Here is a 27288-nt window from a genome sequence, read left to right on the forward strand (position 1 = left end):
GATATTTGAAAGTGTGGAATGCTCAGGGGTTTTGTAATTTGAGCAAATGCTTGATAGTGTTAACAGCCATTTCACTAGAAATGTAAAATATGTAGAATGAACCTTTATTGGTATGATATGAAATGGTGATGCCAAATGATGTCCCAAAGGGAGGGTATATAGCTCATTTATATCATTTATATCAATGAGATTGAGGGAGGAAAGAGGAAAGAAGATCCAAAAACAATAGACATTTGCACCTTGTATATTAAATACACATGTGTCACAGTTTGCTGTGTACTGTAAAAGTGGGTATAATGTAAGATGAGTTTTGCATGTGTTTAATTCCGCTGAATCAAGACATGAATGACTGGAACATACAGCAGGAAAAATAATTGTATGCTCTTACTTTTGCGCTGGTTTCTGGTTGTGCGAAATGCGAGAAAATTTCCACTGTTACGTTATTGTATGATTTCTAAAATTTCAATAAATGTCATTGATTATCTTAAAAGTCATAGAATGTACTCACTTATGGGATTAATGAATTAGTAAGTTGAATATCTGATTGTGGTCTTCAACAATGTCTCAAGGGATTTTACCTTATCATTTTGCAGTCGCAAGTTCACCAAGAAACCACCAGTCAGTACATCACAGAGGAGCTTTGTAGAGTTTATCCTGGAACCCATGTACAAGCTGTTTGCACAGGTGAGGGCCTTAATCCCATGCCTTTGTTGTGGTGTCATGTTTTATTTGCCTGGTGCTTACATCAGTTGCATGGTTTTGCTGTAAATTATGTTATAAATGCATCACTTTGCTGAAACTACTTGGGTTTGCTTTGTCTGGTTTATATTGTGTCAATTTATTTATGAACGTACATAATGTATGTGTATGTGTACTCACATACTGCGTTTATACTTGTGTGTGTCTGTCTTTATATGCTTTTGTGTATGTGTGCAGTTGTTGATTTAGTATATGCATATATGCATTAATCTCTTCAATCAATAGTGTATCTGTCTGTCTAGTGATTGGTATACATACCTGTTCATCTACCTACTTATGTTACTGTCAGTCCATTAATGTTTGTATCTATCTATTTATCTTTCTATATTTCTGTCTGTATATCTATCTGTGTATTTGTCTATATATCTACCTCTCTATTTATCTATCTCTCTACATCTATTTACTAGTATCTGTTTATCCATCTATCTATCAGTCTATCTACCTATCCATCTATCTGTCTGTCTGTCTGTCTATCTATCTATCTATCTATCTATCTATCTAATCTATTTGTCTACCCATTCATTCGACTTTCTACCTGTTTCTGTCTTTCTTTTGATGTGCAGGTGGTAGGTGATGTTGATTCCACTCTCCCTGGAGTCCTGGATGAGTTGGGCATCCACCTCACCAAGGAGGAGATGAAGCTCAACATCCGGCCGCTCCTCAAGCTCGTTTGCCGCAAATTCTTTGGCGACTTTACAGGTGAGAGAAACACAGAGTAGCTTCAAATTTGTAGCGATTAAAAAAAAAAAAGCATGTGCAGGATACTCTTTGAAAGATTGGTAATTATTGCAATATGATATCTATGGTGATATTGATAGGATGAATAATAAGTATCACGGTGTCGATGTATATGCTGAACTGGTTATAATGATGTTTGTTTTTGTTGTTTTAATGAATGTGACACTTGAAGCATTTTAGAATGTTTTGTCATTATAAATCCCACCCTTGTTACAGTTATTAGATAACTTATGACACAGGGTATGTTAATGAAAATGTTATCACCCAGCACTGTGAGAAAGGTATGATCCAGTTCGCAAAATAATATTGTGAATTGAAGCAAAAGGATTCCAAACAAAAAGTGTCTACAAAAAGGCTTTTATATTAAAACAAACATTGTTTTAAAAACATATCATGTTTCCTTTAAAGTAAGACATATGCAGACGTGAATAATACTGTTTCCAAAATATGCCCTCATAATTTCAAGTAACTCATGCGAGGAAAATGTTTGTGTTGCTTACTATACATCATTGTCAGGATTTGTGGACATGTGCGTTCAGCATGTTCCCTCACCGGCCGACAACGCTAAAACCAAGGTGGAACATTGCTACACAGGTCCAATCGACTCAGACCTTGGGGACTCCATGGTGGATTGTGACCCAGAGGTAGGCTGTACTCTGTGCATATGACTTTCATGGCTAGTGACACATCGTGTGTGAACGAAATGATTGCTGCAATATTGTTTTTTTTTTTTTTTAACTAGAATAGTTTTTGCTTTGGTCATTAATTCTTATGATTTTTATATTTCATTTAGCTGTTCATACGTCAAAGGAGTTTTATAACTTTATCATAACTTGTAAGTGAAAAATTAAGCAAAGAAAATGGGGTTCCAGGGGGATTCCAACCCGAGACCTCCAGGATGCTAGACCGGTGCTTTACCAACTGAGCTATAGAGAGCCCTAGTACAGTGCTTGTCCCAGAAATATATTGGATTCTATTGAATCTCTGTCCCATTAATTTGAAAGACACATGTTGTCTAAAGGTAAATTTGCTTTCATTTTGTCTTTTTACTTCCCAGGCCCCCCTGATGTTGCACACCACCAAGATGTACAGCACGGAGGACGGGGTCAGCTTCCACGCCTTTGGCCGGGTGATGAGCGGCACCATCCACGCCAACCAAGAGGTGCGGGTCCTCGGGGAGAACTACACCCTGGAAGACGAGGAGGACTCCCGCATCACCATGGTGGGGAGGCTCTGGATCTCAGAGGCGAGGTACGTGGATCAGGGGTCAGAGGTGACTCATTAAAGCTTGGCAACAATGTCAGGGTAGAGAAACAGTTGAACAATGTAGAAAATAACCCCAAAATTAGCATAGGGCGTCCATTAAAAAAAAAATTGGAATGATAATTTAGGCTTGACTCAGCTGCATTTGTACTACTGGCATTTACTGAGCAAAACATTTACAGTTTCTTATATATAGCCAAAGAAACCACACAAGCAAATTTATTGAAAGTTACTTCTTAGTTGAGAGTATTAATGTGAATATTAGAGTGTTAATGTGAACACTATGGTATGTCTGTAGGTAGACAAGGCAAAATTGTGTTACAGTGAGTATCCATTACAATGGTACCAAAGCATGTACAGTGCTCACAGGCATGTGCACTGTACATGAAGCTGTAAGATCATGGACAAAGCTTTAACCCTGTTACTATGAGCTGATTTTGCTACAACACACTTTCCCATGGACGACTGTCAACATATACTCAGAACCAGTCTTCAACAAGTTGATAAGCATCATTGTTCCATTGTTCCTCCCATTTTATGTCACATCCCAGATACAAGATCGAGGTGAACAGAGTGCCAGCTGGAAACTGGGTCCTGATCGAAGGCGTGGACGAGCCCATTGTCAAGACGTCAACCATCACAGAGAGCAGAGGTCTAGATGAGGTGAGTCCACCTTACCATTCCCTTATAGTTTTGGTAGAGCACTTTCTTGACTCATACAAACATTTCAGAGGAAGAGGAAGCAGCTGTAATCAATCTGTAGGCTGGTTTTCATGATAAAACTGTACATTATCTGTGAACAGTCACAAGGCAGGTGGAAAGCTGTCACTGCCTTAAAAGTCTTTCAATTCAATTCATACATTTATTCAGTAATAAAAATCATTTGAATCTAAATTGTTTACAAAATGTAGCAGGTACAGTTCAGAGAAAGCCAGAGGCTTGTGAAAATAGAATGTACCCTTAAAAACAAATCATACACATATTGCAATTTAAACATTAAAATACAAAATGATAAACTGAGTCAATTAGAAGATGTCTGTGTACACTGGGTTTTGCATTGAGCATTGAAACTGGTCATTAAGTGGAGCATTAGAGCTGTCATTGAGGTCTTTTGACATTTAAGTTTTCCTTGCAGCTGAGATTTTGGCGATAAATAGACCAAAACTATGTCACAAACCTGTTTGATATTGTCATTAATGGAGCCAAAAAAAAAAAGTGTCTTCATGTTGTCTGTCATCATGTTTAAATGTCTAAAGCCTTGGAAATGTCATGTTTCTTTGCAGCATCTATTTAGATTGACACATTTTTTTTCTTGTATGTTTTATTAAAGTTTCATGCCAGAGAAGATCAGGAAACACATTTAAAAACAAGATGATATGGGAAGAATAATGTTGGGCCCATAACAAATGTCTTATTTATTGTGAACACAAGTGTTAGCACTCGAAAGACAACATTAATTGATTTCAATGCACACCAGTTTTAACAATAATGTTGATGGTGATGATAATGATGATAATAACAAGTTGTAAGTTGAGTTTAGTGATGACAGTAGTGATAACAATGGATATGGGAATTAAAATGATAACTCCATCTGGGTATTACATTTTGACAGGTGCATATCTTCCGGCCTTTGAAGTTCAACACAACCTCGGTCATCAAGATCGCCTGTGAGCCAGTCAACCCGTCAGAACTTCCCAAGATGTTGGATGGTCTGCGTAAAGTCAACAAGAGCTACCCTCTCATCACCACCAAGGTTTGTTGTGGGTCTTTCTTAATTCTTTGTGTGCCATGGTGTAAACCCCATATGTGTCACATTATTCCAAGACATTTATTTAACACTTTGTTTATTTTATTTATATCTTCTTTTGTTTTTAGCCAGTAATAGTTTTGCAATCATCTTTGACACATGCAAACTCCAGTATGGCTTCTTTTTTTCTTTTCTTTTCTTTTTTTTAATCAGTAAAATGTGGAAATTTTTACGTCAAATGTATTTGTATGCTTGCATATTTCATAGATTTTCCAGTAGGCTGACCTTAGCCAACCACTGAGCAAGGCCAATTTCGGTATAAGTGAGAGAATGGATAAATTTAAGAAAATCGAAGAAATTCTTGAAAAATAAAAGCACCATTGCAACTCCCCATCACCTTGACTCTGTGGAGGATGTGGGCCAGATTTAGTGGTGCCATAGCAACACTCCCCCAGTTGATCCATCCAGGAGGGAAATGATATGTCTCCATGGATCTACAATTGAGGGTACATTTTTTTTTGTCTTTCCATGTTTGTTTTTTAATATGAGGAGGTAATATTAAGTTAGAGCTCTTACTTTGCAGTTACATTCTTTCTTTGTAAATTTAACCAATATACACTGTACTTGTGACAAAAATTTCCACTACAAACCTGTTTGCCAGTAACTCAAGGTTACCCATCTTAGCTAAAACCATGTGCATCGATGGTGAAACCTCTCTCCAACTTTTGCATCTTCTGAAACTAGCAAAGACCCAGGGAAAGTCAAAATATACAATGTGCAGAAGAAGATATATATATATATATATATATATATATATATATATATATATATATATATATATATATATATATTTTTTTTTTTTTTTTTTTGTGAACAGACTTTCAAATGTATGCAAATTATTAAAATATACAATTTTTGTGTGTGTTTCCTCATACGATTGTAGGTTGAGGAGTCCGGAGAGCATGTAATCCTAGGGACAGGAGAGCTATACCTCGACTGTGTCATGCACGACCTCAGGAAGATGTATTCAGAAATTGGTGAGATGAGCCCTTGAAAACAAGATGCAGAGATCCATTCTGGAAAGATGTGTCTAATACAATTTCATATACTTCAGCAGCAATTTGAATACTATCAGCTGAATGGTTGTTACAATTTGTACATTACTGTTCCTATTGTTTATTCCGCAATTTTCAGCAACTTCTGATATTGCAAACTTTGATTAGAAAAGTCCCTTAGAATTGTTGAGACGATTTACTCTCAAAAACTTGAGGAGTTTGCCATGAGAAAGAATTCAGAGACCAAGAAGACTATGCTGAGCTTGAATTCCTGTTTCTGTTTTTTGTATCCTCTCTCATACTGTAAATGACATATGGGCATACCATATGTGCCAAATTAGGTCTTGTAGACAATTCTGCAAGTGGTAGAATTTGGGAGGCAATATTTTCATGAGTTCTTAACTTCGCAACTATCAGTCCACTCCCAAGCACAACAAAGCTGGGATACTACATGTTCTGTTTAGTTTGCATTTCTAGTTCCTTCTGCACTCATATCTCTTTTTGATTCATGTATGATTGATTGACAGATTGACTAATGTTGGTTGTTTTAGTTTTCATTGTGATTTGTAGATGGCAATAAGTTGCCAAATTCTCAGTTTAATTGTTTAAAACTTTATTTGTTTACACTCAGATATCAAGGTTGCTGATCCTGTGGTGTCTTTCTGTGAGACTGTGGTGGAGACATCGTCACTGAAATGTTTTGCTGAGACACCCAATAAGAAGTGAGCTCCTTGGCAGATTCTATAATCTCTCACAGAGATGGGGTATTCAGTTGAAGTTATTAGCATCTGGGGGACTTACGTAACTAGATTCTGAGTGTGCCTAGCATTTGAGGGAAAGGCTAGTTGTTTGCAGTGATTGAATTGATGTAAATTATGTTTGATAAGGAGCTCAACTTTCTCTTCTGAAAAACAACAGGAGAACTGACAGCAATATTGATTTCATATTTAATAGTGGCCTTGGATTTTAGCAAAATTGAGAGTTACTAACACTTATGACTGGAGAAAGATATGACCATCTTAAATATTTTGTAGTTTATCGCTCAAAATGACCTACTAGGACTTTTATTTTTTATAGATATTTCCATGTTTTTAATATTTGATAGATATTTCCATGTTTTTAATATTTGTCTTGTCTCTCTTGTCACTGAAGACATACAATTATCCTCACACAAGCTGTTCCTTCATTCTTCCAAGACCAGAGGAGCCATTTATGTCTTTACATGCTAGTTAAATTGAAAACTTTGTGATGGTAATGATGGTTGCAATTAGGGCACAACACAGGAATTGTGGAACTCGTAAATGATAGTCAACCTGATATCAGAAGTTGTTATGCAGGAAGGGTTAAATATTTGAGAAGCCCTTTTTGACTGATTTCCATCCCTCTTCACTCCAGGAACAAACTGACCATGATTGCGGAGCCGCTGGAAAAGAACCTGGCAGAGGACATCGAAAATGAGGTTGTTCAGATCACGTGGAACAGGTACGCACGACTCTCTGCGTGCTAATTTCTCAGGGCAGCTCTGTCAGTCGGGCCGGGATTTTAATTTTATGTCATGTGTGCTTCCCTGGTAAGAGTCCAATTTATTATGTTTCATGTGCTGAGCTCATGCATTGTAGATGGTGATGGTGACTTTGGTTGCTATGACTATTCCTGCTCTGTATGCTGTTCCATCTGTGTTCACTTGTCTGTTTCTTTGATACACAAATAATTTCACTTCTTCGATTTTTTTGATTTTTTTTTTTAGATACAAGACATCATCATAGTTTATTGGCAGTTGTTGTTTTTTTTTACTTTGTTAGGTCATCTTCCCTCTTGCATCTTCATTTACCTGAGACAACAGGTGAGCTTACATTTGGGTTGGCTTGACATTTCACTGAATTAGCCCATTTTCATACCCTGTTTTGTCTCTAATTGTGTCATAATATTAGGAAACGCCTTGGAGAGTTCTTCCAGACCAAGTACGACTGGGATCTGCTGGCAGCTAGGTCCATCTGGGCCTTTGGGCCCGACGCGACGGGCCCCAACATCCTGGTTGATGACACCCTTCCCTCTGAGGTAAGGGAACTCTTTGTCTCTATAGAGCCTGCTGCTCTGTGTTGGGTGAAAGCGCAATTCTGCACCACGTTCATGTGGATTTTAAGGGAATTTAGTCGTCAGATATTATTGTTCTGTGATTAAATCAACCTTAGTTTGCTGCCCACTGTGGTATATTTGCAAAACCAACAGTAAATCATTTGTTGTTTCCCACAAGCTTTGCACAAATGTGTACTCCTATTTGCTGTAGTGCGAACAAGCAAACAAATAGCGTGTGACGTCTACAGCTTACAACTTTTAGTGATACAGTGTAAAAGTATTAAAGCAAACAAACAAAGCGGTCAAAGGTTTACCTGCAAAAAAAAAGAACTGAAAATAAGAAAGCTATTGTGTTTTATAAGTCTTAGATCATTTTATGAAATTATTTCAGTGGCAACAACTTTAGCAAGTTAGATAAGATGATAGCTTCATGGTTTCACATATTGAAATACTACAAGCCTTCACTTGATGTCTTTTTCCTGACATGAAATCTAAAAGAAAATCATTTTTTTTTTTTTTGGGGGGGGGGGGATTTTTGATATCGTACAGTAACTTAGCAGTGCTGACCTATGGGGGAAAGGGCCATTGTAGACTAATTATCAACCAAAGACATGGTTATTATGGTATTTCTGTTATCAAACTTGTTGGAGAGTTGTGAGTTGCTGATATTATAGCAGTCAATTTCTATGTGTGACTATTACTGACATCACTATTTTGTTAAAATGCATAAAAATGTGAAACTTCATGACTTCCTTATCTGAAGTCCAATGCTTATGAAATTTCTATCATTTAGTTCGTCTGATTTTAATCTGTTTATCGTAGTCAAGTTGAAAAGGGTGTTAAGTGGCACTCTAAAGGAGTTTCTTAACAGTTTTGTCCCCTGACCCAAACCATTCCATTTGCATAACAAAACAAAGATGTGACCAATTTTGGATTTGGATGCGCAGCTTTGGCCATACATGGCTGTTGAATATTCATAACATTGAGATGATTCCCTGAGATGTCACAGTCACTTATGGCTCTTTGCTTCCGAACAGGTCGACAAGGACCTCCTGACGTCGGTGAAGGATAGCATCGTCCAGGGATTCCAGTGGGGTACCAGGGAGGGGCCACTCTGTGATGAACGTAAGTCAAAGTAGATGAAGGTCACTTATGAGTGCATTCTGCTGATTACTCATAGCATTCACCAATTAGATTTCACGTGCAAGGAATTAAGAGTCAAATGAGAGTTTTGACGAGATATGCAGCCGTGCATTGATGAGCAGTGAATGAGGATATTGTCATGTGCAACAGTCAAGTTCTTTAGGCAGGCTTAATCCAACCACATGAGAGCTGATGGCCAGGGGAACATTCTCATACTAGCCTGGACATGGTCTGTTGAGGAAGTCATGAGGTATTAGCATAAATTTAGATGACATTAAATCTTCAGTGGAAATGGTCCTACAATTATTATTCTAATGCTTAAGGTCAGAGTATTACCTACATGATGAGTCCATATCGAATGAAACTTTCATTTAGAACTCTTCCCTAGCCATTGTTACAGATGAAGATTACAAATGAGGGTTACAGCAAGGCATTCCAATATTCAGAGATGCTAACAATATATTGAAACTCAGAGATGCCAACAATATATTGAAACTCAGTTTTGCTACATTTATTTTTTTTTTTTTATCTGTTTCCTGCAGCAATCCGAAATGTGAAGTTCAAGATCCTGGATGCAGTGATCGCCAACGAACCTATCCACCGGGGAGGTGGCCAGGTGATCCCCACAGCCAGGAGGGTGGCCTATTCAGCTTTCCTCATGGTAAGTCTTGTGGTGAATTATACCCCACGGAAACCTGTGACTTACAACAAAATGATTAGGTGGGACTCTATAGATTAGTTGAGCCTGAAGACAGTTGTGCATCAGAAATTTGAATGAATGGGACTAAGATATGTACAGAATATTGTCAGACACATTTATATGGCCTTCCACTATGCTAGCTTAGTTTTCACTCAATTGTATTCAACAACTGTAAAATACAGATGTATTGATAGAGAAAACTCTGGTCAGTTGAGGAGAGATACGTCACAACAACTAGCCATTCAAGTATAATGGTTGGTTGAAGCCATGATTGTGGTTGTGAAGCTTTAAAACACTAGGAAAAGATGTACATGTTGATGAAACAGGCAGCCATTTATTATGCATATGTCTCGAATGTTTTCCTTGTGATGCGATGCAGGCCACCCCTCGACTGATGGAGCCCTACAACTTTGTGGAGGTGCAGGCCCCAGCTGACTGCGTCTCTGCCGTCTACACAGTACTCGCCAGGAGAAGGTAGCCGATTACTTTCTTCATCTAGAAAAATGTTAATGGCAAAATGCATGAAGGAGTGGGAAAATGGTCTAGGAAGACAAGAGTTGTTTTGAGCTCTGTTGTATACATAAGTGAACTATGACTGGCAAGTAGTAAATAACAGCCTATGAAAAAATAACCACCCGTTAGCTAGCTAGAATCATGCATTCAATAAGTTCAGTCAATTTTGCTTCTTGCTAGCTTTGCTAGCCTTGCCAGGCTTTTCATGCAATTCAGTTCATTGTTATCTGAAAATATTCTTTGCAGAGTTTTTGTTTGTTTGCGTCTGTGAAATGCTAATGAAAAAAAGAAAAAGAAAAGAAAAACAAAATTATGCCTCAATTTAAGTGTGCATGTGTTTTCCTTTTTTCTTTGCATTGTGATAATTTCTCATGTACTGGTAAGATGTACTGAGGAAATTTGCTGTTCAATAATTACCATATACTTGATCATGTGTGTGATGGTTTGAAGATTAATTGTTTCCATCGTTTGTCTCTTTTTAACTTTTTCCTCACATAGGGGTCACGTTACCCAGGATGCACCTGTGCCGGGGTCGCCGCTGTATACCATCAAGGCCTTCATCCCTGCCATTGACTCCTTCGGCTTTGAGACGGACTTGAGGACCCACACCCAGGGCCAGGCTTTCTGCCTATCCGTCTTCCACCACTGGCAGGTAGGGATGCAGTCAGTTGCCATGGCAACATACCCACCCATCTCATCAATCTTTTGTTTCTGTTTGGGGATGCTTTTGAATGGGAAAGGTGCTCCTGTAGTAGTGAGTAGTGTAACAAGTAAATGTGTTACTATGCATTCTCTCCTGGGGGATCAAAGGCTAATAGATTTGTTACAGTTAGCGAAAGACTGTGTGAAAGCAAAGAGCATTACCAGTAAATCCCCCCCCCCTCCCTATATAGTGCCTGTGCTTTAAGTATTCAAGATGTTATTCCTGTATGAATGTGCATGTGTTGTTGTCAAGCAATAATAAGACCTGGATTGAGATGAAGATTGTTCTCTTTAAGGCCGACATTTTGTCTATCATAGTTTTTAAGTTCACCCTGTGTCATAAATGCTATAAAGTCAAGAGGAGCCAGAGCTTTCAATCCCAGCAAAATCTTTGTCAGAGGCAAAATGACAAACATGTAGTGAAGCGATGACATAATGGACTACACACAACAAGCACAGTCTGAGGAGGGCTAGGGAGACACTACAATGAAAACAAAAGGGGTGGGTTGGGAGTCAAAGGCAGGGAGCCAAACAGGAAGGGGATTAAAGCAAGGGGGTGATCAGACAAAAGGCAGAGGTGGGCCAGTAATGATCCCAAGGATCATAGGGGGCAGCCTGTGAAGGATAAAGAATGAATAGGGAGGCAACATCAAACAAGACAAGAAACAACACAAGGGAGAAAAGAGAAAGAAGAGGAAAAGAGTGAAATAGCAACAGCATATGGGGGAGGGGGTTGAACAAGCCATGAGCCCTAAACCTGGTGTACAAAGATGTTACCAAAACAAACCAAAACAAATAAACAAACAAAGATCCTGCTAGGATCAAAAGCTCAGGCCTCTCTTGACTTTGTATACTCCAATGACTAGCCACTATTGGATAAGCAGTTTCGGGATTTTTTTTTTTATTTTTTTTTTCTATTCATTTTTTTTTTTTTTTTGCTACAGAAATGCCATGAATCATCTATTACAAGTTTGTGGCAGATTATAAAAAGATCTTTTTGTAGCAGTACATATCATCCAACAGCTTTGAGTAGGATGAGTTGTATGACAAGTCATGAGTGTCTGACATCATCCTGAAAAGGACTGCCAGAGCTGCAGCTCCTGATATTCAAGAACTAAGTAATGGCAGTCAAGTTAAAAGTGATACAGTATTTTTTTAAATATATTATCTAATTCTATTCTACTCGAAAAATATTTAGAAAACAAAGCAAAAAGTATGTGTTTGTTTGAAAGTTGTTTTGTTTTAAAATTTGTAAGGACAAGATCTGTTCCATGTGAGAAAGTAATATGAATTGCTTATTTTACCTTATTTTATCTTATTTTTTTTTTGTATGTGACCCAAAGATCGTGCCTGGTGATCCACTGGACAAGAGTATCATCATCAGACCGCTTGAGCCCCAGCCTGCCACTCACCTCGCCAGGGAGTTTATGATCAAGACTAGGCGAAGAAAGGTAGGTTTGTCTCCTCCCACTTTGTTTTTGTGTTTGTTGAAGTGGTAAACCAGTGGATTTTGGAGGGGAAAAAAAAAATTGTGTCTGTCACTTGTATCGGTAGACCCGTTGAGGATGAGTCCTGAGTATATTTGGCAAGTGTCTATGGAAAATGCGTGTTGTAGCAAAATCAGTCCGTCCTCAACGGGTTAAAGACTTCATTATTCCATTGATTAGGTTGCTAATTTGTTGATAGATATCAGTAATCAATCAAATACCTCAAGAGAGTGTGTGATCAAGACAAAGTGATGGAATGTTGGTTTGATTTCAGTTTCTTTATCGATTGGCACAGCAGTAGTTATGGGGGAGATGTATTGTTACTGTAAAACCAGAAATAATTAGGCATGAAATTTTCTGATTTGGAGCCGACGGCCCTTTTTGAGGCATGCAATTTTCACAAATTGACAGTGGCATTCAATGCAAACTGTAAACGCACAAATTTTTGTGGTGCATTAATTTTCATGCATTTCATGCAACTTTTGGCTGACGCGAATTCTGAAAGCCGTGAAAGTATCTTCACAATTTTCTCTTCACATTCTAGATGGATTGACAATCATGCAGCGCAAATTTAAAAAACTGCAAATATATTTTTAAGCCACTTTGCGTGAAAAATTAATTGGGTGAAAGTATGGACATGTACAGTAGAGTAGACAGGAACTTTAACATGCATTTTAATATCATGAATCTTAGCTCCTTGCAAAATTCACAAAAACTTCATCCACATGAAAATTTCTGGTTATAGAGTACGTCGTATTCCACTGCTTGTAGACTGTGTTTATGGATGCATTGGTTGAAAATGAATTTGTAGTTTGGTTAATGGGTAATATGATTTATAGACTTGGTGATGATTTGACAGTTGAGATTGATTGGATGGATTTTAGCTTTTAATCATGTGTTAGTGTATTAATTACACCTGCATGTGACATAGATGAACACATATTATTAGTGTTATTGTCTTTATTGCTGCTGCCGCTACTGTTATTACTTTACTACTACTGCTGCTGCTGCTGCTGCTGCTGCTGCTGCTACAACTACTACTACTGCTACTTCTACGACTACTACTACTACTACTGCTTCTACTGCTGCTATTACTACTACTAGTACTTCTTCTACTACTACTACTGCTACTACTAAAAATACTTCTATATTTGGTCATTGTTGTATCATCATGTTATTATCATTATTTATCATCGTCTGAATTCCGTCATCTGTCTGTTCAGGGTCTCAGTGAAGATGTCAGTATCAACAAGTTTTTCGACGATCCTATGTTGCTGGAGCTGGCCCGCCAAGACGTCATGCTCAATTACCCCATGTAGGACAGCACGGCCATGCTTCTGCCAAACTGATCAGAAAGCCTACGGACTCTATGAACAAAGCAGACAGAACAAAATCAGCAACAGAAATCTCCTTCTTTATGGAACACGGTGGAATTGTGATGTCAGTCTCTTCCGTGGACTGGTTTGAGGGTTCTTCAATCCTACAAGAGATGATTTTTCTTGATTCTTCTGCGTTACGCCCATTGAGATGGATGCAAACCACACGCAAAGTTCAGGAGTTTTTTTAAAGCCATCGTGTGAAATACTTTGAGATAATAGCAGGCTCAGGAATATTAATCTCCATAACATGGAGTGTCTTTTATCATGACAGATTACATCACAAGGACACATGTTGTCAAATAGCTCAAAACTCTTCCCAGCTAATGACCCAGGGTGCTCAGAACCGTAAATGTAGTTACCCAGAGACTGTACCAGAAAAAATTATATTTATTGCTATGAAATGTGTGTTGCCAAAATTCTGTGTTCAAGGCCGTTTATTTCACAAATTATGCAGAAGTTTATATGTCTGAACTGAATTCTTCAAGTTATCTTTGGGTGAAATTTTGATTTGTGTTAATGGTAATTGTTTGGCAAGATGTATCTCCTGTTCCCAGAATGTCCTACTTGAGATATGCCTCAATTTGTGGTACCTAGTCCTTCATGTGCTGTGAAGGAGGGCTTTGGTGTCTTTGAGTCCTGACAGAAATTAGAATTTGACCTTCAGTTTGGTCTGCCTGCAATAAAATAAAGAATTTTTTAGCATTGTCTTGTGAATCACAAACTGACCTTGGGTGTGAATTTTGTCTGAAATGTTAGATGAATTGGTTCTACTCCATGTCAGTGGTGTTGAATAACATTCCAAATTTAAAACGTTCCACATGATACATTTCAATCCCACTCTTGGTGGCTTAAACCAAAGATCCGCTTTACCGCAGAGGTTTGAATCATGGTATGCTGCAATGATTGCTGCTACTGTAGCATCAGCCAGGAAACAACGGATCGTTAGCGAGTATTCAAGTGTGTTGCTGTAGTAAATGCAAGCATTGAATCTTTCAGATGATTGCCACCCTCCTTGAAGAGGAAATCCACCCCAAAAATAAATAAACTCTAAAAGAAAGAGAAAAATGTTCCCTACAGAAAGATAAAAAATGACAAGATTTGGATAAAAAAATAAGGTAGATATGACATTTTGAATTTTCAAATTTTTTTGGAAAACATTTCGTGACCAGTCTTTATGAATATTCAAATCAGCAAGTTGACAATGTTATGCTCTCACAATTTCCTATTTACATGGGTTTCATGTACAAAATGTCAAAAATCTCATATTTCAGCTGTATGAATGAAAAACTTGTCTTAAAACCACCCAAAATAAAAAAGAGCAAATGTTAACTCTGATATATCTTGATATGGGAACATGCTTTTACTTGTATGTTAATAGCAAAAAATAACAATTTTTTTCTGAACTTCATAAATGACATACAAGAATTGTGAGGGTATGATGTCAACTCGCTCATTTAAATATTCATAAGACCTGGTCAAGAAATGTTTTTTCCGAAAAAATATAAATTTCAAAATGTCATATCATCCTTTTTTTTAAATCCGATTTTTGTCATTTTTTATCATTATGTAGGGAAAATTTTTTCTTTCTTTTGAAGTTTATTCATTTTGGGGGTGGATTTGTTCTTTAAAGAAATGGTCCAGGGTGTCTGTGTTCTGTGTCATGCACAATGGAACCGTGTCCTAAAAAGGTCGGATATAGAGAGATACCTGATATGAGACCATTTTGCATGTCCCATTCCTTTTTTGTTCTATTGTTTATTATCCCTGATATAATGAGATACTTGATAGAACAAGCAAATTTCAGTGGTCCCAAGCTGCTAATTATAATGAGGTTCCTCTTTATCACTGTGCTGTGCATAGGAAGTATCAGATGCCGGTGTATCTTGGACAATTTCACAACAGAATTACCTGTAATTATAAAACTGCCAATTTGTATGTTTTGTAGTATTTTTAGCTCTTGGTTCTTTATTTTATTTATTTTTTTTTTACTCCCAATCCATAAAAGGAGGTATGCTTTTGAAACAGAAAAGAAAGCTTTTTTTTTCCTGAAATTTGAAGCCCAATGTATAAGTATGTAGTTCAAAAAAATGGTTTGAAATCATGATGATAAAAAATTTTGTGTAGTATTTTTGGTGTGTGTCTGTGTTTTTGGGTTTTTTTTTTTTTCATTAATACAGGCATCAAATTTTTCAAAATATTTTCAAACTGTGAATAAGTAGTGATGGTGAAGGATAAATTTCCCCATTGCGACATGCCTTGCAACCCATGAAAACGGCCATACCACTTTTGTCACATGTATCTGCTGAGTCTGCTACTCAAATTGTGTGTGGAAGCTTTGGTAATGTGAAAAGAAAGGGCAAGAATTTTTTGCAGAATATGTTAAAATTTCACATAGGTGTGACCCACTGTGTAGATCCTTGTATCATAGAATTGTGTTGCATTAGCACATTCTTGTATGTATTGTCTGCTGTGTACATACATCTTCTTGAGATACTGATGTACAAAAAAATACAGAGCCACAGAGCTCAGAAAAACACATTGCTGTAAATAAATCATTCTTTTTGAATTTCAACAAAGCCAACATTCTTCTGAAGTTTTTATGAGGTTTTCCTTTGGGTGTCATTATTTGGAATTGGTGTGGTCAGTGGAATGTATGATGGTAGAGTGATCAAATGCAGGAGGTCTGAGTGTGAATGGCTTGTTGGGCTGCTATAACAATTATTTAGATATGTGTTAGTACTATAGGGCCTATTGATTTTGCTGTGATAGCTACTTTTGTACAATAATTTGAAGATGTCAGCCCATTTTATAGAACGGGTAGCAAAAATTCTTCGATCTCATTGGTCAAGAGCTGTGTGTTGATTATTACTGTTATCGTGCACTTGTAGCAAGAGTTTGTGCACTTGTAGCAAAGGGTCGCACACTAAGCAAGCGTTCGCGCACTCAGTAAGAGACGCCTATTGGCTAGCAAACCATGCATCCAGTAAATTTGCCCTTCGGTAACATGACCAAAAATGGACTTCTGGCAAGAAAAACTGTACCCTGTTCCATAAAACAGATGATGCACATATCTTTTCATGCATCGGTAGGATTATTGGTGAACATGCGGTAACTCTGGAATTTAACCTGAACCCACTCGTGGTTTGTATAAGCATTCCATGTTACATTTATGCACGCAATTAAGACTGATGCACTCAGACCTGTGTGTTATATGTATAATGGGGTATAAATCTCTGTAGTTTCACACAAGGGAGAACCATTCAAGGTATTTTGATCTGATCGACTGGATACTTCTTCACGTGTATTGCTTGTGAGAGCAACAAGCAATTGAGTGTTTGGGAATAACCCAGTTAAGTGATCTGCAAAGGTAGTGCGCCCTCTACAGGCTATATATATAATCATATGTGGTGGTTTCATTGGACTGAATGGTCATTCAGGTGAATTTTTTTTTTGCAAGATAATCCTTTGACAGAAAGATAAGCTCAGGAGATTAGGTTAAGGGCAAAGATCAATGCATGCAATCCCATCATCAAACAACAATTCTGCAAATGAATGGAGTAAACACTTTGGCCCGAATTCACGAAGGTGGTACAAATGAAACCATGGTTTAAACCATGGACAAAGACCATGGAGCGCCAAGTGTCGCACGGAATTATTTCGTTACGGAAGTGGTCATTTCGTCGACAAAATGACCATTTCGTTAACGAAATTATCATGTCGTTGACGAAATGTTCATTTAGTTACAAAATGTTGTCATTTCGTTACAGAATATTTCATCGACGAAATGACTGAATTCGTAACGAAATATTCCATGCGACACTTGGCGCTCCATGGTTTTTGTCCGTGGTTTAAACCATGGTTTCATTTGTACCACCTTCGTGAATTCGGGCCAGTAGGTCCCTGTTTCATGGAATTTATGCGGGAGAATTATGGAGAGCACTCTTGGCTACAGAGATGATTATAGAGATCCATAGATGCCAGTTCAAAAAAGTTTTATGAGTGAGATTTTCATGACTCGGCGTTTCGGCGCACGCACATGTGCCCGAGTGAAGCGACTGAGCGAGGGGAGGGTGTGGGAGGGGGTGTCTGCCGTCCCACGGTAGGGAGCTTTTTCAATTTTTAGCAAGCTGGTGCATACTCAAGTGACTATTTTTTTACTTATTTGAAAGACAAAAGGGAAATATGCCTTCAATTGCATTTCTCACTTTTTCCTTTAAGCTATGCTCCAGATGCGTGAGAAAAATGGGTGCTATGCATGAGATCGTGAGACAGACCCTAAATGCTTGAGTCTCATGCAGAATGCATGAGAGTTGGTAGCTCTGGAGATCTAGAGTCATGGATTCAACATCAAAAATCTGAACACAAATTGACAATGAGCATTAATAAAGTTACAGGATACCAGTATCTCTGATTTGGTGTGCCAGGGTAGCGTTGCAAGTTGTGGACAAATGTCACCCATTTTTAAACCAGGGCCCTGTGGCGTAAAAAGATGTAATCAATTTGTGTTCATAAGTCAGAAAATTAAACATAAGTTTCTTGGTAATAGTGATCAGAATTGAGAATCAGAAATTGAGTATTCAGGGACTTATATTTTATGAATTCTCTTTGATTTCAACTTTTATGTACAAGTGCCCAGATGTCTTCACATCACCAACAAAATGTTGAGCTTGAAACACCAGAAAACGCTAGTCCAAACCTAAATGTTCATGTTCACATCTATAGCCAATCGCAAAATAAAATAAGGGATGGCCACAAAAAGTACAGTAGTACAGCAAAAGAGGGCCAATCACCCCAAGGCACTGCCCGGATTCGAACCGGGGATCTCCTGTTTACTAGACAGGCGCTTTAACCAACTAAGCCACAGCGCCGCACGGACACTGAAGTCAGACGGTAAGTATTAGTATTTACCTTTGCAGTATGGAACGTTCCATTGTATGTAAGGAAGGGTTCGTTGTAATGCTAATTTCTGACATGAAAATTGCCATAAGTAGCCATTAATACATACAAACATGCACTTTAATCATCAATTCCCAGCTGATATGAGGTAACAGTGATGAGTAAAGAAAGTGATTCGTATTTCAACCTGAATTACAGTCTCGCACTTGCTTACAGGTAGCCCCATGCTAAATAGTTCACCTGTATTTGCATGATGCCATAGTGATACATAGGAAGTGGTGCTGTATCGATTCGAATACATTTGCTATCGCAGACCTTCGTAGACACGTACGTAAGATTGTGACCGATATCAGGAACATATTACGTAATATATCGCCGAAATTATCGGAAAAAAAGCCGTACCTCGTATGTATGTGATGTATGTGATCTAACCTAGTGCGTGAAGATCCTACGTAGATAATGCTGTGTGCCGAAATATCTGGGAAATTGTAGCTTGATATTGAAGTTATCTTTGCCCTTTCACGATCATTTTGTGAACGCGATCTCTGAATACGCATTATATTTACATGCTCTACACGTACTTTATACTACAAGGACCCGACGTAGTTTGTGAACAGTTAGTAGTTGCCAGCGCTGAGACACTGGTCATTTGATTTTGCGATGGATGTGCTTGGCGCACTGGATGGACCGTCCGGTCTGCAACAGCCCGGGGAGCAGGAGGCGAGTGGGTAAGTCACCGTCCGGCGTCCCGTCTAACGTTAAAGTCTAGACTCTAACGTTAAAGAGTGAGAGCTCAGAATAGGGAGTAACTGAAGTTTTGGCTGTGGCTTCAAGTCCTCTCGCTTCAGCCTTCTGAATTCTAATAATATGTCGTTTACCATGTTTACTGTCCACATTGTCATTGACATTGTGTAGCACTGTAGGTTAGCCTAACATTACATCCAGCATCGGTGACAGGTCCTCATACTTGCCAACTCTACCGCATTTGGCGGTAGACTTCTAACTGGTTACCACTTTTGAAAGATTTCATTAGCATTCAAGCTAACGCTGCTCGCATAGGCATCCTGGATTCTACCGCTTTTTCGAAAATGTTGGCAAGTATGGGTCCTGGTCCTTAACCTGGAATGCTGAGATTGCTGTGATCATGGCTGGGCGATTCAAAATAAATCTTTCCCAGCTTTGAACGATGCAAATAGGCCGGTTTACTAATGCACAGATCTTTAATTTTGCACACGGCCGCAACCTCGGGCAAACAAAGGATGCGAGCCTGCAACGTCGGCTGCTGCAGCTGTCCCCGATACATCCCCACATGTAGACTTTAATACGTGTATGTTGTGTACATGTGTAAGATGCATCAACTTCGACTTTACCTCGTGGCATTTCGTATGTCTCTAAATCAATTCCCAACCTTAGATGAGGGAAAATTTTGCTGTGATCAAACGCAATTTGGACTATAGTTTCGATTTTATTGAATTTTGGCTTCAATTTTGTCTTCAGTAGTTCTGAAAATGGGTGGAAAACACTGCTGCTACGGAACATACAACAGTATGACTGCATCACTTTAAACTTCAATGATTCTAAGCATTATGATTGATTGTGAAATCTAAACTAGACAACGAATCTCTCATAATCGATATGTTTCCAAGGATTTTTTTTTTATAAGTTAAACTCAGACTGATTAAACTTCATGAAATAGAATGGCGATTTTTACCTATTTTTCTATTAACAATAACAGTTAGGGCCTAGGGGCCTAGCCCTATATAGACTAGATCTACTCTAGAGTAGATCTAGACGTAGACCTAAAATTAAAAACAAAAACAATGATAGACCTAACCTCCCTGACATTCGCAGTAGGCAACATTTATTTCCCCCGTTGACTTATTCATCACGACCCAGGTCTGGTACGTTGGTTTGTTGAGGTATGTCCGGTCGGCCTAACCTCACTAAGGAAAACACAAAAAGGGCTCGTGTCTGAAACCTCGTTGAACTTCAGGCTTGAAACACTCCCATCCGCGAGAAGACGGTAGTCCTCAAATGACTTGTATCCCTTTAGCTTTTCCAGTCATAGTCAGTCCGATTGATGATCAGGTAGTTGAACACGTCAAAGAGTCCAAAATCTGTCAAAGTTGGTTGTAAACCCAGCGAGCTTGTTAGGATCGGAGAACGAGCAGCCTACCAGAGCGAGCTTCTCCTGCAGTGACCGGCCGGTGTCCGCCCGGGAGAGGTCGGGATCGATGGGCAAATCCAAATCGGCTATGACAGTTGCACTAGTTTGATGAGTTTCTCCTTCTTGTAGCCGCTTGTGCTCACACCTATATCCCTCAAATACTCAATTAATTCCTTAACTGTCCAATTCTTCCATGGCTTGCTCGAACTTTGGCTAGAACTTGAAGCTGACGCCATCTCAAAGCAAGATTATAGCAAACAAAAGTTGTCGATAATCGGCAGCGAGTAATGATCGTAGACAATACACTCGTGAATGCAAAAACAGTGTGGCGCGCGCGTCCGCGCTTATTTCACTTGCCCGACCTAGTTACAATCACTAGGGTCGCGTGGGGTTGACGTCATTATGCATATCATTAGTAAACCGGTCTATTGTGCTGCTAGAGTTTGTACGTCCGCGTGGTCGACAGTGCTGCGCTGACATTTCAAATCATTTCTGTGATTTCTACAAATTCTGTGGCGTACAGGATTGAAAAAGGTGTCATTTTTAGTAAGTTGTGAAATATGTATATAATGTCAATATCAATAGCTGAAAATAAAATCAGCTGCTTGCATGCTGCAGGCAGCAGAACTCTGCACAATGTTATTTTTACTCTGTTCCACACAGATTTAGGCACATGGTTGACCATGTCCAGTTAACTGTTGCTGTGCTAGAGTAAAAACCTCCGGTATTCTTCGGCCGGCCTCCAGAATCCAGACACTTATCACTTATCTAAGCCAGCAAATCTGTCTCTATTGTCACAACACATACATCACATCATTTCACATACTGGCACTGTCGTTCACAACAGAAAGGTGCCTTAGTCACCTCAAAAAAATCCATCTAAAATCCTAAATTTCGCTGTCAAAAATGCAGAATCAGCGCAACTTTTCCAAAGCACACGGGAGTTAACTTAAGTCCCATGTCGCAAGCTTAGAGTATGATGGTATCCTCAAAAGCACAACAGTAAAATAAAATCTCTGTATATGCCGATGCAGTGACTAAATGTACAGGGGTTGAATGCAAGTGCTGACTCGAAAAAATTACGACACCAACGGGCACTGCAATGCCCCCGATGCGACCTTGTGCCAGCCATTGTATGGCCTTATGCGTGCATTGACATTGCAACGCGCTTTAATCTAAAACGCGTGTCCGAATTCTGGAGAGGCGAGACGGATCCTGGAGGATTATCAAGGTGATAATATTTTGGGTTTTTGTGAAATTTTGTGATGTATTTAACAAAATCCACACTGATAAAGTAGTTTGATGTATTGGTGTAGATACTTAATTGTATAATATTATTATTTGAATTGTACAAATATTGCAGAAAAGTCCATCTTCATGTGGATTGAGTGAATACAGCAATATTTGATAGAACACATCAGTGAAATTTTGGGGGAAATTGGACAATCCCTTCAAAAGTTATGAATCAATTTAAAGTATCTGCACAGTCACTGACTCACTGCTGTATGAGAAGACTACTACAGCTACAGTGTATGATGTCACATGCGTACATTATAAGGAAAATATAAAGAGCATTTCACAAAATTTTACTTCTTGAAAAAAGTGCACATTTCCTCAACTTGTCACTGACGTTCATGTTAAGGGTAATATCATTCCCCTTTGCCCTCTGAAAGAGGGAAGTCAAGTCTTCTTTTATGATGCAAGAAAAGTGAAAATATGTTGAATTTTCTTTATATTGTCTTTATATTGTATGCATGTGACATCACAGCTTGTAGTAGTCTTCTCATCCAGCAATGACTTCATGGGGTGAGCAGAAACTTCAAAAATTCATATGAGTGTTAAATGCTTTTTAGGGTTTAGAAATCTTGACATTGGTTACCAAAAGCTCTCTCTGTCATCTGAGGGAACTTCAGCGAGGTGCCTGACATTAATTCTTTTCAAGCCTTTTTTTTTTTTTTTTTTTTACAGTTTTAGATAAATTTGATTGGAGGTTGTCTGTCTTTTGTAAAGATACAGTTACAGTACTACTGCTTTAATAATTATTCTACCTTTATCCCAACATACATGTATCAGTTGTCTTGATTGAAACAGGTCAGAAATTCATCAATTATACAACATTCTCCAGTTACTCAATCTACATTACTTGTTTCCTGCATTGAATGAGTATTTATGGCATACATACAGTGTGCACATGACACCATAAATGTGTACAAATGTAACTCACACATGTCCGCATACGGTACATTTGTATATTATATCACTCACACGCTCAGACTAGGAATATGTACATTGTACCTTTGTGCACTCAGGAAGGACAAGTTTTGGTTTTGGTGTTTTTTTTTTTCCACTTTTTACAGTGCAATATATTTAATTTGTATCAATTTGTAACATGTTCACTCGGGAATTGATGTGCATGAATGATGTGCACTGAGTTATTAGAGCTCTGCAGAGTTAAAGGTGCATGGTCCCGGTGTTTTAGTCAAATGCGTACGCGGCACAAGTTTCCTATAGAGACCTACGCTATCGACTTCTCTTTGGCGCTTACGCTTTGGCCCACTTTCCCGAGTCCGAAGAAGTCCGATCCACTGTGTCAGTGGTCCGATCACAGTTCGGCTCATGATTTGGCTCAGGGGGATGACAGCTTTAGCAAATTTCTTTTGTGATGTCATAATAAGAAGCACATATGCACGCACCTTGGCATTACTACAGACTGCGTGATGCGCAGAGAAGACAACGAAGGCAACGTTACTTAGCAACACCTACGTGCTTTACTCTTGATGACAGCTCAATTTCGGCAATCTTCGTATCAATGCTAACGGTGATCGGCAGTAACATCAACAGCGCCATCTACACTACCGGGACTATGCCCCTTTAAGACTGGTGTAAAGTGTGGCAGGCTGAAAATAGGGCTAGAGTACTGGTGGACTAATTATGAAATGCATTGTCTTACAGTATACATTACCTTGTTGATTATTCCATGACTGGTAATTGGTATAAGACTAAAGAGTGAAAGAAAATGTGTCAAACTGAGAATTCAAAGGAACAGAACGTAGAAGGACTCGCATTAAGCCTGAGCTACCAAGTCTCACGCATTCTGCGTGAGACTCAAGCATTTAGGGACCATCTCACGATCTCACGCATGACACCCATTTTTCTCACGCATGGGGCGAAGTCTGCAACTTGGGCCTATGATAATGAGCATAGCTCAAAATATTAAAGTGATAGTTGCAATTGAAGGTATATTTTCCTTTTGTCTTTCAAAATAAGTAACAAATAGTCACTTAAGTATGCACCTGATCGCACCATTAAGAGCTAAAAATTGAAAAACCTCCCTACCGTGGAAGGCCACAGGGGAGAAAAACCCCTCCCACACCCTCGCTCGCGCGCACATTCGCATGCCGAGATGCCGAGTCATGAAATCTCACTCATAATTTTTTTTTTGAACTTGACATCCCTGTTAAGCACAATGTGGATCTCACATTTACCGAATGATTAGGCATTCTGGATTTATTCAACAAAAATCATTCTTATCATTTCATTTGCCCCAAGATCCATGATTTTGTGAGGACAAACAAACATTCGAAACAAGCTTATACAGGTCTGTCTTCTATCAGTTTGTATGGGAATTTGCTATTTGAACAACTACTGTAGAAGTGGATATTTTCACATGAGTAATTTTTTTGCACTTGGCTGGGTAAGATGAATTTTCATGTTTTTAATTCTGCCAAATTGGGACATGAATTACTGGAACACGCATACATGGCATACTGAAATATTTGCGTGCTTTCATTTTTGCACTAGTTTCAGGTTGCGACATACATTTACTGCGAAAATTTCCACTTACAGTTGTATACAGTATTCAGTGACAGAACAACTTCTGGACAGTCTACCTATAGGAAGTACTATGATCTGAAGAAAACTCACCCATTTTGAGGCAAGCTAGTGTGCATTACCCTTGCCATCATGCTTGACAAACCCTGTTAAGAATGGCAGTGCTCCACAATATCGTGTTCCAATCAGTGACATTCTATGTGTTTGAATTTATTCATTTATTTTTTTTAAAGATGTATGGGCATCCAATCAAAGCTCTGCCTCTATGATATTGTGTGTGTGTGTGTGTGTGTGTGTGTGCGCGTTACTTCAAAAGATGTGAATTATTGTACGTATGTATACTGTGTATTTTAACATATAATTTTCCACACAAAAACCTTGAAATTGGTTGTGAACCACTTTACCATTTATGAGGTTTTGAATATTATTCCTCTTTGAGTTTCATCATGTAACCACTTAAAGGGACTATACAGTACTGGTTGAGGTGGGGATGCAGGTTTATAACATTCCTAAGTGAGATAATGAGAAACCTCTTATGAAATATGAAAGAGCATGTAATTTTAAGAAGGATTCAACGTTTATTTGATGAAAATTGGTTTTCAAATGTCTGAGATATCCCAAAAAGTGATAATAATGAAAGGCGACAGGCCACGCCTTTTATTAGGATTTCGTTGTTTCACTTTGTTGTTGTTGTTTTTTTTTATCTCAGCCATTTCAGAACCGATTCTCATCAAATAAACTTTTGATACCCCTTAGAATTGCATGCACTTTGACATCTCATAGAGTGGTTTCTGAATATCTCGCAAAACGTTCAAAGCTAAATCTTCACCTCAACCAGAACTGTACATACCCTTTAAAAGGTAACATTCATTTTTCATATTCAATGGTTTACAATGTTGTGTGTTCTACTTTGCAACAATTCTCCTATTAAATGATTTGAGGACAGGGCTGAGTCAAACTGATCCCTGTTTGTAGAATTAGCACTGTCATTAATTGATGCCAAGGAGTCAAGCTGTGACTCCCACATTAAGTAAATACTGTCATTAATTCATGTGACTAAAGTGGAATTACCATTTATAACTATTTTTCCTCTCCATCTCTTTCCCTTATTTACTTACAGAGAAGCAGAAAATGCACCAGATTTACCACTAGCTGAGGCTAATAAGACAGCTCTGGATTTCCTGGACTCCATCAGTAAGTTACGGTTTCTGCAACATTTCCTGTACAAAGCCCACAGATCACATTTACAGCGTACCTCTCGCTGCATACATAGGCTCAGGTTTTGATTTTTTTTTTTCCTATTGAACAGGACGGACACGATACATACAGCTTTCTCTTCGGGCGATTAGGCATTGCATGCAAGTATGGTAGGGTAAATACACTCTGTGCTTGTGCACAATGCTGTAAGGCAGATATTGAGTGTCAGAACATCAATAATTCACTGGTGTTCCTTCATCTCACGATGCCTTCCCAGTATCCATTGATATCTGTGGTCTCAATTAGCTGCGTAGGTGCGAGATAATACCACCCAGAGCTGCAGGCTATGAGTTGGCCTCTTCCTTGCTTGCCCCCAGATACCAAAATTGTTGCACTCTTCTTCCTTGCCCCCAGAAACCAAAATTGTTGCACTGTTGTTCACACCACCTAGCTCTTCTCTGATTTCACTAGGGGATATTAGATGCAAATCAAATTGCAAACATGTTCATATGAAATATTCTTTACAGGGATTGTACATGCCATAACAAATCAAACCATACTGCTAAAGCACTTTCGTATTCATCATCATGGTCCCATTCTATGATTGTGCACATCTGTGGACTGCAAGGTGTTTGTTTTTTGGATTTGATTTGTTGAATTAACATTTATTTGCGTTAATACTAAAGGTTGTGATATCATATTTTAGATCAAATTAGAGTTGTACTAAATGAAGGATAAAGAGAATTGAGCTAAGGTCTCATTAACTCTTTATGTGTCATGTTCGCATGCCCAACTCAGTCAATGGCGTGCCAACTTCGCATCCTGCTCAAACGCATACAACCACCCATACCAAGCGATATTTAATTGTCAAATGCCACAGTACAATGAAAGCGTTTCTTACGATTCCATTCCTGTCACATGTAGCATGTATTTTATGTGGTGATTGAGTATCAAGGGGTGTTCCCTACTGGATCTGTGAGTAAATTCTAAATTTCTGTCACTGTTGTGTGTGCAAAAGTCATGTCTCTACAATAATGTAGCTACTGGTCATTTGAAAGAAAAGCAATCATAAATTTGTCACACAATTTACATCAGAGCAAAGCTGGTCATTTTCTCTGCAAATTTGCTGAATATTGTCCAGGGTAGCAAAAATCTATAAAAGTAAAATAGATTTGAAAAACAGAACGCTTTCCCAAAGCATGACTTGGGTGCTATCTCAGAATAGTGTGGCACACAGGGGGTTTACGCCATGGCTCATACAGAGTTCAATGGATTAAATGAAGGCAAATGCAACTGCTAACCAAAATGCTACAGAAAATGTCTTACTTTTGGGAAAAACAGATGTTCAAGGCAAACAATGACATGCCAGGACCATCCCTGTCAGGGAAGAATATTCCACTGTGTTTCTATGTGCTTTCTAGATAGAGAAGGAATATTTGTCATTGTCATTTCATGTGGGAAATCTTTCTTTATCCTGAAGGTAGAATGGGACATACTCCTTAATCAAAGGTGAGAGATTTTTTATATGGAACCTAGAAACATGCAGAAAGTATATTACCTCCTCAAAGAACTGTGAATTGAATTTTGGAGAGTAGTCACATGCAGGCCTGATGATGAGTGCATGGTAAGACAAGC

At 38.5% G+C, this 27288-nt stretch overlaps 2 protein-coding genes and 1 non-coding gene across 3 annotated transcripts in view; 2 read left to right on the forward strand and 1 right to left on the reverse strand.

The window, feature by feature from the left end:
- The window catches only part of LOC140244104 (116 kDa U5 small nuclear ribonucleoprotein component-like), a 28873-nt gene extending 12718 nt beyond the window's left edge, over nucleotides 1-16155 (forward strand). Inside the window, exons 11-26 of the mRNA XM_072323750.1 lie at nucleotides 594-684; nucleotides 1323-1458; nucleotides 2014-2141; nucleotides 2555-2748; nucleotides 3312-3423; nucleotides 4373-4513; nucleotides 5451-5544; nucleotides 6194-6284; nucleotides 6958-7044; nucleotides 7494-7620; nucleotides 8676-8763; nucleotides 9324-9442; nucleotides 9861-9955; nucleotides 10493-10646; nucleotides 12040-12147; nucleotides 13407-16155. Coding sequence (XP_072179851.1) covers nucleotides 594-684; nucleotides 1323-1458; nucleotides 2014-2141; nucleotides 2555-2748; nucleotides 3312-3423; nucleotides 4373-4513; nucleotides 5451-5544; nucleotides 6194-6284; nucleotides 6958-7044; nucleotides 7494-7620; nucleotides 8676-8763; nucleotides 9324-9442; nucleotides 9861-9955; nucleotides 10493-10646; nucleotides 12040-12147; nucleotides 13407-13502 — 1861 coding nt within the window. The 3' untranslated portion in view covers nucleotides 13503-16155. The remainder of the gene's footprint in view (nucleotides 1-593; nucleotides 685-1322; nucleotides 1459-2013; nucleotides 2142-2554; nucleotides 2749-3311; nucleotides 3424-4372; nucleotides 4514-5450; nucleotides 5545-6193; nucleotides 6285-6957; nucleotides 7045-7493; nucleotides 7621-8675; nucleotides 8764-9323; nucleotides 9443-9860; nucleotides 9956-10492; nucleotides 10647-12039; nucleotides 12148-13406) is intronic.
- A 2201-nt stretch (nucleotides 16156-18356) lies between these two features.
- Trnat-agu (transfer RNA threonine (anticodon AGU)) lies at nucleotides 18357-18430 on the reverse strand. The gene has a single exon. It is a non-coding gene; the product is annotated as a tRNA-Thr (tRNA).
- A 480-nt stretch (nucleotides 18431-18910) lies between these two features.
- Nucleotides 18911-27288, forward strand: part of LOC140243803 (ciliogenesis-associated TTC17-interacting protein-like) — a 58051-nt gene continuing 49673 nt past the window's right edge. Inside the window, exons 1-2 of the mRNA XM_072323470.1 lie at nucleotides 18911-19186; nucleotides 25577-25650. Coding sequence (XP_072179571.1) covers nucleotides 19119-19186; nucleotides 25577-25650 — 142 coding nt within the window. The 5' untranslated portion in view covers nucleotides 18911-19118. The remainder of the gene's footprint in view (nucleotides 19187-25576; nucleotides 25651-27288) is intronic.

The sequence above is a fragment of the Diadema setosum genome, chromosome 20 (assembly GCF_964275005.1).
Source record: "Diadema setosum chromosome 20, eeDiaSeto1, whole genome shotgun sequence".
Classification (NCBI taxonomy): domain Eukaryota; kingdom Metazoa; phylum Echinodermata; class Echinoidea; order Diadematoida; family Diadematidae; genus Diadema; species Diadema setosum.